General features: G+C 39.9%; 1 protein-coding gene across 5 annotated transcripts in view; it reads right to left on the minus strand.

Moving 5' to 3' along the window:
• Nucleotides 1-4,375: 4,375 nt before the first annotated feature.
• The window catches only part of VGLL3 (vestigial like family member 3), a gene marked incomplete at its 5' end in the record, with an annotated part of 32,892 nt that continues 20,780 nt past the window's right edge, over nt 4,376-16,487 (minus strand). For 3 of the 5 annotated variants that reach the window (XM_082751890.1, XM_082751892.1, XM_082751893.1), the window contains one exon: nt 6,406-15,970. In XM_082751890.1, the coding sequence (XP_082608016.1) occupies nt 15,927-15,970 (44 nt within the window). In that variant the 3' untranslated portion in view covers nt 6,406-15,926. Of the gene's footprint in view, nt 4,481-6,405; nt 15,971-16,487 lie in introns of those variants that run through there. The other 2 variants (XR_014316773.1, XM_082751891.1) reach the window with 2 other exon arrangements.

A 16,487-nucleotide genomic window follows, 5' to 3' on the forward strand; every position in this document is an offset into this window, starting at 1 on the left:
TGTAAGTTCTATTAAATGAATAGTTGCAAGGTACTAATTAAGCAAACAACTTCCTCAACTCTAGGAACAGAAAGGAGGGAAAACAAATTAAAAAAAAAAAAAAAAATATGATGCAAAGTTAGTTTAATGGTAAAACACAAAAGGCTTACCTGAGCTTTCATCTTTGTTAGCAAGGGGTGGATGAATTGCAGCAAAGCCCTTTATCGCTTTCTTCAGCCCAGCCAGCTGTGTACTCAGCTGAAAATTTCTACCTTATTACCCTGACCTTTAATTAGTTAATCAAAATATTTTACTTTTTAGTGGAATATACTGATCACAAAAGATAATGTTCATCACATTTCTGGAAGTGGAATCTGCTTTAATAATGACCATTCAGTGCACCTACAACTGCAGAAATGGAGAAGGACCCATCTGAGACCTTACATCACTACTGCTATGAAGGCAGATCATATTCAGCTGTGTCTGAGAAAGGGCAACAAATGTTACAGGACTCTGATGCACACAAAACAGCCAGAATAAATGCTGGATAATGTCTTCAAAATCCAGTGGCTTTTGGATCATGTCTAGGTATTAAAACACTTCTTTAAGAGGAAAGAAATAACAAATTGGAGGATCAGTTTTGTTAAACATAAGTCAGGTTGCAGACAGTGGGAAAAGCTATCATTACAAAACTGTTTTCTTGTTCTCATTCAAACTATAAGACACCACTGGTAGGGCTGCAGTACGGAACTAAATATCCATGGTTAAGAAGCAGAGCTGCACCAGCGACAGAACTGCACAACTCTGCAGCTGGCCATTTGCAGGAGTTATGTAAATCTCCATTTTTCCTGAGAGACAGAGGCTGAGCTATTTTGCAACATCTACAAGTCATATTTATAACCCAGAATGCTTTCTCTACAAACTCCTTTTGTATGGTCCCAGGTTTTTCCTTCCGTAAACATACCTCAGGTTAATTCAAAGCTCTGTAATACATTTGTCATCTCTTATGACACTCTCTTTCTTAGTTTTATTTCAGATTCTCTTGTTACTTGAGCCTGTTATCATCCTCCTCTCAAGGAGGTACAGGGATTGGTACAGATGCACCTTCTGAGAGATTCCAATGAGTGATGGACTTACAGCTGGATCTGCCACATGGGAACAGATCTCTTAAACCTACAGATAGTAGGAAACTGCATGCAAATGGATGGTTCAGGGAGAGCAGAGCAGCCTTACCTCATTGACAACAGTTAGTATCCTCTCTTTCCCATTTACAAAGACAGTTATAAGCAGCAAAGGAATAAGTGTACAAGTGATTTTAATTTATTATTATTGTTGTTATTATCATTGATAATAATAATAATAATTTTCCCCTCAGAACTGCTCATGGAGATAGGGCACAGAGCGGAGGCACTCCCGGCTTGTCCAGGAGGCTGGTTGCCAGATAAACCAGCATGAGCTGGGGACGCTATTGAGGCCAGCAAGATGCTGGGTCTGGTTTTCCCTTGTCTGGCCACTTCCATGGTCCTTACATCCCCGTTAAGTAGACGAGAATGAACATCTCCCGTTCTGAATGGGAACATTTCGCACCTACTTTATGCAGGTGTAAATGACTGCAGAGTACCTCGTTGGGAGCAGTCTGTTACATCCTCCCCCTAAGGCTTTATGTAGTATATGTCCAGGCACTGTATATCAAGTACAGAAGTGGTAGAGAATATTCCCTTTGTGCAAGTCAGTTTTGGTGCACTAGATCTTCTTACTATTTCCATTAGGACTATACCTGCTGGATTAATGATAGTGATATGAATAGGATTCAGCCTCTACGTGATCTACCTTTTTTGAGGTCTCTGTGTGGTGATACTGCCAATATCTCTCTGATTTCTTGGTTTTCTTGTTGAAGTTAAAATTCTGGTCCCCCAGAACGAGTGAAAAAATAATGGAAACATCTTTGGGGCTTTTCCTTCCTGCCAGGCTAGCCAAATTACAACTGTAGCAGCACGATCCCATCATACCTTGATCCAAAATCAGTGTGAAACTGGGTCTTCTGAACTAGATGATGAACTGTTTCCAAAGTTCTTTCGATTTGAGCTGTCGTACAACATATTCAGTAACCACAGAATAACAGCAGTGCAACTCCAAACTTGTGCACCACAAGGGTCCAGATGACTTAATGACAGATAATAGTTCACAGTTCCTGAATGACTTTTTCTTAGTTTTAGCTCAGCTCAAGCACATTTTGTCTACAGATGTATACAGAGAAACTATCTGGGGAAGAAATGCAACATGAGTAAATACCAACACAACAGTGTCAGTCCTGGGAGATCAAGATAATACATGGTTGTCACTTTAGAGCAGAAAAATAGTCCTCCCAATGACTTCATAAGATAATCACTCTCAAAACTCATGATGAAAAGGACAAAAATGTTATTGTTAACTATCCTAGGTTATATTGCTGATGTTAATATTCAAGTAGTTAAAACAACAACAACAACAAATAAAATTAAAAAAATAAAAAAAATAATACAGCAAAAGTCTGTCATCAAATGGAAAAAACAAAACAAAACAAAACAAAACAAAACAAAAAAACTAGGAAGGCCTTGCAGTTTTAAACACTACATTACCAATGAAGAATCTTGCTTCTACATATAACACAACAAGTGCATAAGAAGATTAGTGCTTTAGTCCCGGTGGAAACTAATCTATGTTTCTTGAAGATGCCTAGCTTGCTGCAAGCAGGAGGAACAGTTACTCTTAATGAAGACTGAAAAAACCTCCAGAAGAAACATGCTTGAAGTGTTAGATTGGTTTTCAGGCAGACTATACTCCTGTGGAAAGGCCTGCTCTCAGAATAAGTACTGCTGGTATGACCTAGGAGCCACTAGTGTTTGGATATGAAGTGGTGAAATAATCTTCTAGTCTGCTTTGGGAGGGCTTAAGCCATACCTCCTGGTGTCCCTCCTAGAAAGCTCTGCTTTAAACCCTTTTTCATTGTCTGCAGTTGTTAATGACAGGGCCATAAATTGTCTGAATTATAGAAGCAATACGTAATGACAGGTACTGGAATCGATGGCTGCAGCCTCTGCCACGTGGTATGTCAGTCACAAAACTGTGGTCTCTATGATGTATTGTGACTATCACTTAGAGAGTCACCCCTTCATGCCAAAACCGATAGGGTCTCACTGAGGCCCAGCAAAAGCAGTACATAATTCAGTGAAGAGATCTCTCTGGAAAGCCCTAGAGTATGGCAAAGTAATGATTTTGTTTACCTCATTTAGCCCCAAGATGTCCAAGAGCTGGCCATGAAGAGTTCTTATGCTCTCTGATATCCAGCCGGGACAATGTGTCCTGTCTTTGTTTTCAGCCATCAGGCTTGTGTCAAACACACCCTGACAGCTGCAAAATTTTTTGGTGAAAACAATAATTCCACTTTTCCTTTCCATCTGCCTGCAGATGGTTTAAATCTGACCCATCAAAGGGGCGGGGGTGGGGGGGGGAGTAATATTCCAACTGAGATGAAATTATAATGTTTGCCGATTTCATATAGAGAAAATAACAGGTTTGAGATATGCAGAAGAGAGTTTACAATGATGAATGAAACTGTGCATGGGGGAACTAGAGGTTTTGACACTGGTTGATCTGAGTTCTCTATACTTCTCAGACTTCTTCAAGTCAGCAAAAAGCCACAGGAAAAGTAATCAACAATGTTTTTCATGGATAACAGCTACTTTTTGTCCTTTACCAAAGAGAAACTTTATTAAGAAACATCAAAATACAGTTTGAAATACTAGAAGTAACTAATTTCTGAAGGGACAGATTTGCAGCTTAACAAACACATCTTATTATTTAGTTTCAGTGTTCCTCTAACCTTCTCCATATTTGAAATCCAAATAACAAGGTTGACATCATTCTGTTTGTTACCAGACCCTCACATTGCAAACACTGCTTTAGAAGTGCATACTTTGAATGATGAGTTTGTTCATGGAAAACAGCAGAACTGCAGCTATTGCAGCTAAACCACTAGCCAAATGTTTTTGGTGCTTCTTGTCCACGTTTGATGAGACCAGCACATACTGCATAGCATCATAAACAGAAAGCAACTGAAAAAATGCTTTCTAGCTAGTAATCTTGGAGTGAGGAATGAAAGGCCATCTCCTGTGTTGGTCTCTTCAGGACAACATAGAGGCACTGTGGTGGTGGGAACAGGAAAAAGTTCAGCATCCTGCTCTTGAATTGTTTCTGCTTCTGCCTATGTAATATTCTGATCATTTCACATGTAGCTTTATACAAAAAGCAACTACTTTTCCATCAGATAAAACAAGAGAAAATTAACCACGCAACCCATGAGCCATACAACGGTCACATTTTTTCAGGCCACAGGCTTTAACGGTTGCCTCAGAGACTTTGCTGTATCATCCAGGCTGGCAGCAATTTCCAGTCGCTGCAAGGGGAAAATGGTGGTAGAATACATGTATATGCAGTTTCTAGAGGTCACATGAGACAGGAGCTGAGGAAACAAGATGGAAGGAATCTGTCACTTTTAAAACTAGGAAAATATAGCACAAAGGCATTGCTATAGATTGCTAATGTCCTGACCCACCATGGTGTTGATTTTTATTGTTGCACTAGGTCACAAGTAAGGTTGGGAAGAGCTTTCTAACAATACTAGATCTCATAAAGATATATACATATATTGATTAGGACAACTGGTAATGGTAGGAAAATCCAGGGAGGTGCCAGTCACATAATGAACTCCATGCAAAAGAACATTTCCAAAATGTTTAAAGCCACATCTATAAAGGTTAGCTCCATTGAGAGCAAACAAATCATTACACTTATCACTGTGTTTTTTTTCCTAGGAAGCAAAAAGCCCTCAAGACCCTTATAGGATGACTGAGACTTTGGCAAGTCTACTCATCATATAAAGGTTTGAATGGGTATGCTGCATCTGCTGCATGGTGTGATAAAGTTCTGAAAGCAAGAAAATGCTTTCAAGCCTATTCACACAAAAGGCCTGGAAGTGAGTAGAAACATACTTAGGCTCTCCTGAGTCATATACTTACAGCAGCTAATCTATCTGGGAGAAAGGAGAATAAGAAGCAATACATCTCTGGAGAATGCACTATCTCCTTGCTAGAGTAAGTGCATTTTTTTATTTTTTTTTCCTGAGGTAGCCAGGATACCTGCTGAGCTACTGCTTAACAGTGTTCTACTTCCACGTTGCCTTTTACCCAGGGCTGCTGTTCATACCAAGCACTTCCATTTGCTGTGAGTGGAACCACCAAACCAGGAAATGGAGCTTGTATTTGTTTTGCACCTTCTGACACCCATGAGCCCAAGCTTTTGGACAGGCTAAACTGTGCACACTGTGTGACATGGAGTTACTCTGCCGTGAGCCTAGATATCCACATTGCCAGGCAGCCAGGAGTTTGGAAGCCTGCCATTAAAGCAATGGAAATGGAAAACAAAAGCAAGGATAAGGGTGGAGAAATCATTAAAAACAACAGGTAGCTAAGTCATACAAAGCATCCTGTGATGTGCTCTGGAGCTGATGCATTCAGAAGCAATGCAGAGACTTGATGTGCATGGAGGATGCATTACCCTCTCTGAAAAGATGCCTTAAAAGAAGCACACTGTTTACCAACAATAAAAGTGTAGTCTAATAGTGCTATGTTATGAGCTTGTTCTGTGCTACTTTCTTCTTACTGAAGTACTCTTGAAGTCTGCGGCAGGGTCTCATGTGTACCTAGGCTTCAGCTCCCTCTGGCTAAATAGAGGACTTGAGGATGCAAAACTGTCACCCCTTCCTAAGAAAAAGACTAAATTCAGGAAACTAAGACTCATACGCTGGTGACTATTATTTTGTTTTTTTGCTGTGTTGTGCCTTGCATTACCGCTCTTGGGTGGCCAAGATCAATTGGACCCACACCGTGTCCCATCTCTACTGTAAAGCGGTTGTTGTGCATTGCCTTCAGGGCACATGCTGCTGTGATTTGTAGAAAGTATGTTTCATGATGAAGTATGAGGTTCTTCATGGAAGTTTGGGCACCCTTTAGGGCAACACATAGGCCCAGCCAGCTTCTGCCCTCCTAGTCCAAAGTGAATCACAGAGAAGTGATTATCTTGGAACAGATGCAAAGGCTTAAAAAAGAGGGGATGATGGAAACAAACATTGCACAAAGCCTCCTCACGTGAGCAATGAGTACACCCCACAGCTGTTAAGTTTGTTTTGCATATTTTACATATTTACATACACAAAATATTTCCAAACATCTCTGTGTTTATTTAAAACTCCATCAGTAAGACATCTTGCAGAACAAATCCAGTGCAAGTAGATTCACTGTGTGATGCTTCCCCGCATTGGTTTTAAGATGCATTAGGTGTCCAAACCTGTTTCTACTGAAGTCAACAACAGCAGAAAATCCCAGAATCCCAAAGGAGGAAGATTGAAATCTATAATCCTGAACTGTTCACCTTACAGCAAAGACCTTCAGCCAACCAGTCTGAAAACAAATGAGGCAATGCTTCTAAAACAAGGACAGCTGGTGCATTAGAGAATGGGATTTTTTGTTCACATGTTACAGATGCCAGTTTCTTGTGGGTGGGTGGTGGGGGTGGGTTGGAATGGGAATAAAACCTTCAAAGAAAGGGCTAAATAGCCTTCCTCAGATAGCGTAGAGAAGTCATAAAAATTGCTCAAGATCAGAAAGGGTTGGTTACCTTCTTGTATAGGAAAATTTCAGTGTAAAAAATGTAGAGTGACACCCATGTCCACATTCATTTTGATGATCAGTTCAGGAAAGATCAACTAATCAGTGGTGGAAGCATTTGGCCTTGAAGAATTCTGTTTTTAGTTTGCAATGCCTCCTTTTTCTTCCAGCCCAGCCAGACAGGCAGGGAACTGGGCAGCCCACCAACTCTAGACACCTTTCTGTGGGCACTACACAACCTGAAAATGGAAAAAAGTCATGAAAAAGAGCACAGGGATGGCTTCCCACATACTCCCCCTTGATGAAAAAGCCAAGAAGGAAGGGAGAATGTAGGCAATGCTGCTGCACGCTGCCTCCTCAAGCTTACTTGTCAGGTTGAGCAGGAGTCAATCTGTCAGAACCAAGGAATTACTTCCCCACAAAAGAAAACCTGAAAGAAAAGGGTAAAGAAAAAGCAGGGGTAGTGCAGCTTGTAGAGTTTCCATTCAGTATTGGCTCTGTTGCTCAGAAGACAAAGCAGGGCTGAAACAATACACCAGCAATTGAGGAATATTTATACAGACTGCCACCACAAAACTGCTTTACCGATGAGCCTTTACAGAAATCATCCCCATTGACATAGATGACAAAAAATAACCTCATACTCTTAAAAAGGACATTCAAGAGAGACTAGGGAGTTTCCCACTGAGAAAGTTCCTTAAAGTTGAATTTTCTCTTTATCTATCCCCACCAGTAAAGAACAGAGTGCTATTCTTAAAAGGGAACAGATTTCTTGGTTTTGGCCAGATATAGAAATCTTTGTTGCTATATTTGGCTTCCAGTGTAGAACTCTCTGCTTGCTGGTGGGAGGAGGAAATTAGAGCTGGTGTTATTCATAACTAAATGGGCATGAAAAACAAACCACCTCTCTTTGAACTTTGGTGCTACTATGGGCATTCACATAACAAATCATTTTCAATGACTGCAATACCTCTGTACGTACAATGACCAACATCAAAACTTTATTACCCACTCATTTTACCACAGTGATAAACCATTGCAGATGTACAGTTATTGTGAAGGCAAAGACATTAGTGTGTGGTTATTTATTTATTTATTTAAATATCATTTCTCACTTCTCTTGAAATAAAGCAAAAGTGATGTTCTGAAGGAGAGACAATTACTGGAAGGTTGCAGCATCCAGCCCCCCTCCTCTTCCCAACAACCCCAAAAAAGAAATCAGCTAAATTAATTGGCATCCCAGCCCAATGCACAGCTCAGCCGTGAGGAATTCTCACCAGATGTCTCGGTCCCCACCCAGCCTCCCACGTCATGCAGGCAGCATAATCCCTCGGAGCCCAAGGTCCTGCTGAGACGACCGGCCCTGCTGCACCAGGGGTCCCCATGGAGGGCTGAAGGAACTGCTGGACCAGCAGACCCTACCCCAGCAGCTGGCCCCTGGCCATGCTTGCCTCCCCAGCAGTGCAGCGGATGACAGTCTTGCTCCTCACATTTTCCATGGCATTTCCCTCATGCCCTCATAGCAGTCTAAGCATTGCTGAGGTCCTTCCTGGCACCAAGGAAAGCACCTCCCCCTGGCACCAGGCTGGAACTAGTTTCCAACTAATAAAACTCTGAATTAGATTTATTAGGATGTAAATGATGAGATTCTTGATGGATGTAAGATCACTTAAGTCAACTGAGTGGCACCAATATAAATGAACAGAGGCTGTAGTTTGGCATGAACAAAATCAGTGACAAAATAATGCTCCCTCTTGAGCATCCCTTCCCCTCCTCTTGCTTTACAATACAATTAGATCATATAGAAATAACATCCATGAGCACCTGGAAACCAAGACGTGAGGAAAGGCCACTGGAGCCCTGCTCTAGTAGAAGATGTTACAGGGAGAAGAAAAAGCACTTCAGCTAGCTCATCCTCCACATTAACGTACTGTTGCTGCTTAAAATGCATTTGCTTCACTGAGGATATATGTGATTGTCTTAAACCAACTGGGCTCCCTCATCTTTCCCCACAGACTAAACCACAGTGTACACAGCTCACTTCAAAGAAAGAAGTTTCCTGCAATGTTTATCCTAACTTTTTCTTGACACATAGTTTGTCCCAAATTTCTAAGTCCCCACACTATTCTTGTATTTTTTGATGGCTGTCACATCCCCCTCTACTTCTTTCATGTATAAGCCAAACAATCGTTAGGCATTATTTGCTTGTTTTGAAGTGGTCCCCATCCCATCTTCATCTCTACTGTGCATGCAGACTGTTTATCTCCCAATAGCTCCCAACCCCATTCTCTCCTACAGGAAGATTTGAACCCAAACTCCTCCTTCCCTGGCCTTCCTCTCCTTATATTTCTGGCAGCTCCTCTACCTTTTGCTGATGGCCCAAGAAAGAAAAGGGTGATTTTGAGCAGAGACAAAGCACTCTGCTTGTTGTCCAGTCCTGGAAATGGTGCCTGGAGCAGGACATATGGGAAATTCCTGCTCATCTACTGATGCTCTGAAACAGAGTACAGCCCATATGGTCAGGATCTTTACAGAATTTTGCAACTAAACTCTTAACAGCTCCCTGCTGATCGCATGCAAGTGGCAATTTTTCAAAAGCTCATTGCTTGGCCAAGGTTTGGAGGTTTCCCCTCCCCTCCTCTGCTGGAACAGTAAATGATATATCTGTGACCGAAACACCAAACCTTCAGACCTCGATCCAGAACATAGACATGCAAGCATTTCATAATTAAACAGCTGTAAAATAATTTTAGCAAGGGCAAAGTTACTTCCTGAATGGGAATCACAGAACTTTGCCATTAAAAAAATAATAATAAATCAATTTGAGTAAATAACTTTCATGGAAAATTTCTACTTGATGACCAACAAAGTAACAACAAAATTCAAAAATTAAAAGGTTCATACAACCAAGAAGCATCACGTAGTGATTCTACTAGGTGTGATTTTAAAGTAGCCTCTAGTACAAAGGCAACTTAAAAAGATATAAACAAAGAAACAACTAAGACATCACAGAGGAAGCAATTGACAATATCTGAACTGGAATCCTTATATCCTTATATGCTAGGATTTCACTCTGTCCAATTTCAGTAGAGGGCCATCTTAGAACACTTGTTTTATAGTGTTTTCAACAGGAAACAAAGCCTTAGCTGTAAAAAATTAATCTCTTGAAAAGAATAGATACTCAGGATGCTGTAATTTCCAAAGAGATTTATGAGTTCTTCACTTGCATAAGAATAAAAAAAAAAAAAAAGCATTAGCTAACTGTTGAGAAATACAGACCAAACCAAAAAAGCTACATTAAAAATATAACAATAAAATTCACATTAAGTTATTTATTCAGTAATTAAAACAGTGACATTTTTCTTTATACAAAGTCCCCCACCAATTTTGATGAGAGGGATGAAATGTTCAATGGAGTTTTGAGGGAAGCAGGGTTGGAAATCAAGTGGGGAAGGAGAGGAACCCTGATTTGACAGATGGTTTTAAAAGACAGCTACTAACAGCAAGCAGAGAAAGTGCAGCATACTTCTGCAGATACTTTACTAGATTGCTGTAAACCTCAACTGCTATAAATATAAGTTTTATAATAGGTACTAGTTACCTGAGCCCAAGCCCACTGGAATCAAGGAGGATTCCAATTTGTGTTAACTAATGTTGGCCCAGACTCTGGGCCTCCACTTTGTGCCAGCCAACGCTGGACTGCAGTTCAGGCATTCACGGCTGGTCCCAATGATCTCAATGCCATCAAAGACTTACACAGACACTGAGGGAGGGAAACAAGAATAGGGCTTCTGTAACGACCATCATCAATGATGCACAGCTGATCAATCTTGAAGGCTTGTGCCTTTGAGTGGGTGCATAAGAACTGTGATGTTTTAATTATCACTGTCTCTAAACAACCTCTACTAGGTGCTAAAAATACCCTGCAAGTTCACAGAGAACTCCAGGCACTGGAGGATGGAGATGGTCCCATCATGGAGACCACAAGAGCAAGAATAGCCACAGGGTTACATGCACTCTGCAGACCAAGAGCAGCTAAAATACAAGTTTCCAGGGGTATCTTTAATTCCCCTTGGCATGCAGTTCACCATGTAAGAGGGGACAAGTGTAAACCTGCTAGTACAGTCTAATTTTAATGTTGTGTAGTGGCTGCCCAACCATCAGCATACAATGCTGGAGAAGATCATTATCTTTGCTAACAGCATTACCAACCAGCTCAACCTTTGCAAGAAGACCCCTCCTGCCTTTCCTATTTCAGGGACTGGGATTTTGACCTCACCCCAGCATGAGTCCCTTAGGCTTTAAGGGAACTCTTCTTGCATCATAACTGTCTGATTGTGCCCATAGGGCTAACATGTAAAAGCAGTATTTATTTTTAAATACTATCCTGCTTTACATGAGATTTCAGTTCCAAACAACATGCATCAACTTTAAAAAAAAAAAAATCTACACACACAATTAATATTTGTCATTCAAATAACCTTTAAAAGCACCAGGGCAAATGTATTAAAGCCAAGAAATCAATTTAATATATATATATATTTCTAAACTGTTTAAAAGAAACATATGGTCCATTGATATGGAGAAAAACATTGTACCTGAAATTATTTAAAAAAATTGTATTCAACATGATATGTTTTTCTCTTGAAAGGCAACATATTGCACCTCTCTACATAACTCTGCTGACTCCATGGTCATCTTTAAATGTAAAACAAATCAGGGCTTTTGAAAGGTTGGGCTTAGAGGTATGGGGTTGCTTTTTTCACTTTTTTTTTTTTTTTTTTTTTTTTTACAAGAATGGAAAAAATCCATTCACACCTGAGGTTACGGAGAATGCAATAAAATATTTTTTTTGTTGTTTGTTTCAGTCAGATGAGATTTAGTGATGTCATTCATTTCAATTAATTTGAAGTATGAGGGTGGAATAGAGGGAACTAGGTATAACCGTGTGTGTAAATATATACACATACATAAGTAAAAGGGAGTGAAGAGCTAGGTATACACAATAGACTGGAAGCAGAAAGGTTGGGTATGTGCAAGGCAATTGATCATAAGTACAGGTGGGGAGACACAACATTCCCTTCCATCCCACCACCTCTGTTCTCGAGAGATGTGCAATCAGTCTCTCTCTCTGAAAGCTGCAAAGAGATTCATCCCCAAAAGCATGTTTCAAGGCAGGAAAGCAGAAGGTTGAGAAAACCCTAAGATTCACTGAGGACTTTCACACTGTGAAAGAGGCATCAGAAAAACCAATAACTGAATTTGTGTTACTAGTGAGGAGAGGAATTAGAACAAAGTGCATTTTACTGCTGTCAAGTGTAGCCTATTCAGCTCACCAGAAATCAGATCTGCTGGGTGTTCAATAGCTGCAGTATTGCATCATCTTGTTAGGATGGGAAAATGCAGCTGAAACAAGATGGATATCTGCTTTTTAAAAACTGGCGATCAGGTAGAACACTCCCAGTCTTCAAGCAAACAAGAAAAAAAATTGACAGCAGATTTCTCAAATTAATAGGAATGAAATAAAATCTTGAACAATTTTAAGAGGTTAGTATTTAGATTTTCTTGAAATAAAACAATAGTTTCCCTATGTTCTCCCAGAAATAGTGTCAGAGTACATCATGTTTTTATAAGACCTCAAAAAATGAATCATTCGCTTTCTTAGTACATCACTGGAATTCACCACACACAAAAAGAATGAAACAAGTCCTTTAGTAATACATTAAGACATAACTTGCCTGTGACCTGATTTTAAGGGCCCTTTGGTAGCATGAGTGGCCTTATCATCCTTTTTTTTATTATTATTATTTTTTTATTATTATTATTTTTCACTGCCATCAATAAGCTGTAACCGCAACAGCATGAGCGAGCACTCCCCTCTTCCTTTAAGAGCAATACCAACATAGCATCTGCTTCTCATAAGAACATTTGTGCATGTGTATTAGTGTGCATGTATATGTGTGCGCATGACAGAGAAGCAAATCTGCTGAATTTAACTTAAAAATTTGTCATAAGACATTTTTCTTTCCTGTCATTCAAATCACAGGTCATATAAGAAGGGCTACTGCTTGTGCTTTTACTTTCATCTCATTTGTTAGTACAGGGGACAGTTAGTTACTGAGGAAATTTGGAAATTTGTCTTTCAAAGTCAGTTGACTGGTGTGTGTGAACAGCTGTAGAAAATAGCAGTTTTTTTACTGGCACTTGTCTCCCAAAACCTTACATACTTATACTAGTACTTTAAGCACAATCACAAGTTCAGCAGTGGAAGCTGCTGAGCAAAACAGTGCATGACAGTAGTCCTTGAAGAAAGAAGCAACAGAATCATCACATATCCACTCCCTTTAGCCATCAACTCAATAAAACAGTCCAGAAAGGAATTCCAGTGCAAACTTCAGGCTTGATTGTTCCTGTCTCATTCTGCTTTGACACTACAGGGAACAGGAGGAGATCCTTCACAATCTGAGCTTGCAAAAACAAAGACAATGAACAGACTGCTCTTGCTAGACATTAACTATTTCAGGAAGTCAAATATATTACATATTAAAAGAAACACTGCCTTTTGTTTTGCTCACTCTGCCCCAAAATCTCCAATGTTCAAAGAGTTAAATTACAAATTTTCTCATTGATTCTCTTGTGACATATTACCTCTTTGCCCTCCAGCTTTGCCAAGTTCAGGGGAAAATAATAACAATAATAAAAAATCTTTTCCTTTTTTTTTCTTTTCCAGTATTTCTAATACTGTAATAATTCCCAATTTTTAATCTATCTCAGCTCATATTCCTGAGATGTTTCCTGATACTGTCCTGATAAATAAATAAGCCATGAAGGCTTTTGTTACCTTCCTTCCCATGCACTTTTCCCGTTCCATTACTAATTCATTGACAAACCAAGAAGCTAGCTCCACCAGAGCAGCAACAATATATAGAACTGTCATGAGAGTGAAACTCCTTAAGGAAGAAATGCTGATAGACTATAAGGACAAAAGGTGGGGATGGGGGAGAATAATATTTAATTCAGCATCCCAACAAACTAACAACAACCCTATTATTTTTAAGTAATATTTAAGAATAGTCCCTTCAACAGTTTTACACTGTCTCAAACATCATATCAGCAAGATACATGATTAAGGGTCTTACCAAACTGTGATATAATCCTACTTCCCACAGTGCCAGCATATCAAGCCCTCTAACGTCAAGGGAGAACTCAGCACCTCATAGGATCAAGTTCAAAAGCTTGGAGAGAAGCAGTGCAGGGAGGAAGGCCTGAATTTCAGACTGGCAGACACATCCCAACACTCCCCCTCCCTTTTCACACAAACCCATGTGGTGTCCACCTGACAAGCCTACATTCACAATGTTCACTGCCTTAAAAGTATTTTTTTTTTTTTAATCTGTCTTGATGTCTATGGTCTTGATCTCCATGTAGCTGGTTTGCCTTTTAGACAGTTACGCCTGAAAACAATGATAACAGAAATAATATGTTATGAGAGCCTTGGGAAATACTACAGGAGGATCCCAAAAATATTAATTCACTGAAGGTAAACAGAATAGAAAGGCAACATTTCCAAGCAATAGCCAGGATTTGGCAACCCAGGCCCTGATCCTGTACTCAGTCCCACCTAAGCATGTGCTGTCATGTTGCTGGAGTTACCACCACGTTGCTGGGCCTGGAGGCTGATCCACCAGCAGCCCATTGCAGGACTCGGGCTGTTGATGGCAATCTTGTAGCCCTTATTCAGGGCTGGATCCTCCTCCCACTTGGCTTCAACTAAAGTCATTATTAATCAGGTCAGACTCAAGGCCCAGGACAGAAATGGGGTTTCCCAAACACCTTGCAGTGTGCTGTGGCTAAATATGGCCATATAATTTCCCAGTTCATTCTTACCCTGACAGCAGCAAAGCCTAGCTTTTGTGCATGCTGAGCACATACAACTTCCTATGACATTCAAGAGCTGTAGCTGGGGTCCCACAAGGCCCCCAAAAAATCTTAGGTTAGGCAACCAGATTTTGAAATCAACAGGTGTTTGTTGAAAGTTTCAACTCTTCCCATGCGGTGCTCAGCAGACTGATCAGGCCATTTGAAAACATTTTGTTTCTGCAAGTCACACATTTTTATAGAATTTACATTTCTATCCTAAACATTCATGTTACAGGTTAAAACCCTTGAAATAACTTAGTGGAAAGTCTTGCCTCGTGACTTAAAATATGAGTATGCTAGTAGTTACAATCACTATGAGCATCTGAAACACAACTCATAGGCGACTGCATTCATCAGCTTCTGTGGATCATGGATGAGGTCCAAACTCAGGTCAGATAAAAAATCCATAGAAGTATTTGGTCCATTTTGAAAGAATGGATGGGTTGGAAATGCAGTTTCTGTAACCCCAGGCTTTGCTCCATGCTAAAGGTGTTTACAAATTTCTGACAATCAGTACAGCACAAAGCTGTCTTTAGAAACAAGAAAAAATACACCCTTACTAGAATCTAACACCAGCAGGAAAAATATTTGGCTGAAACTTAAGGTGTGAATTATACTTGCTTAAGCTAGAACTAGAGGACGAAAACATCAAGATCTAGTAATATGGAAAGAAGGAAGGTTTAGCTCTTTAAAAAGAAGGGAAAGATAGATATTTGAGGTAACAAAACAAAAAACAAACCCAAAATGCACAAACACATCACAGACATCTAAAAATAGCATTTTATACATTTTTTTGCCAGTGCTTCTCTGAGAGCAAGTTCTTTAAACAGAACTTAACAATTTTACAATTTTTTTTTTTAAAAAAATATGTCATCCTAAAATTGCCCATCAATCCTTACCCAAACTTTCTGTATTTCTACAAAAATAGATGCACAAAGAGCTACAAAATAATGTATTCCTGAAAGGAGGCGCACTGTAGTCAAGGGAGAGTCTTTTTTCCTGACAATTAAAACTGTTCATAAAAATATCAAGCTCAACAAAACAAAACACTGTTAAAGTAGCAGAAAGGAGTTAGGTTGCCCAGCTGCAGCAGGCTCAGATGAGGAAAGAAAGAAAAGCGAGTTTGTCTGTTTGTTTGTTTTCCAACTCTGTGGGACCCATAAGTGGCCTTAAAAATAAAAGGCTCAATAGCAAAACCAGAATGGTTGACTCTTCATCTTCATGTGTGTCCTTTGCCCCGTGCAGAAGGAGTCAACGACGGTTATATTGCCTGCCCAGCTGCGCTGACTCCAGCTCTAGATGGAGTTAAGTTATATCTAAACTTCAGAACCAGGAAGTTTCCTTGCTCTTGTCCTGATGCTGTAGACCTGGATTTTGAAAAAGAAAAGTAACATTTAAAATCTGATACAGCTGCTTCCTCCCCCTCCCCAAACAAAAACAAACACAACTTACCATCCTAGTGGATTTATTAGTAACATTGCTATTGCTTCAATTTTTATAGTTTATTTGGGACAAACTTAAACCCCACTGAAGTTTTAGATTGGCTCAAGCAGTTCAGGAATGCTGGTAAAATTATGTGTGCTTCCTTTTTTTGGCCTCATTTGAAGAGGAGCATGGCGTGATAAAATCGTCCTGCAAGGTCTGTGCAGGCTATCCACTATGGAACAACATCATTTTTCCTGATAGTCAATAGCTGGCCCCTATCTCTTTTCAAAAAGATCTGTAACACTTTAGAATCTCACAGTTTCTATGGTATTTCACCTTACAGAGGAGAGAGGTAAAATGTTCCTGCAGCAAGTAAAAAACCCAAATAATTTCACCTACGGAGTGTCAGATTTTTAGCCAAGAACGGCTAGTGCTTCCACATGGGAAAAATTGATGATT

This window comes from Aythya marila, assembly GCF_965140915.1.
Source record: "Aythya marila genome assembly, chromosome: 1".
NCBI lineage: Eukaryota > Metazoa > Chordata > Aves > Anseriformes > Anatidae > Aythya > Aythya marila.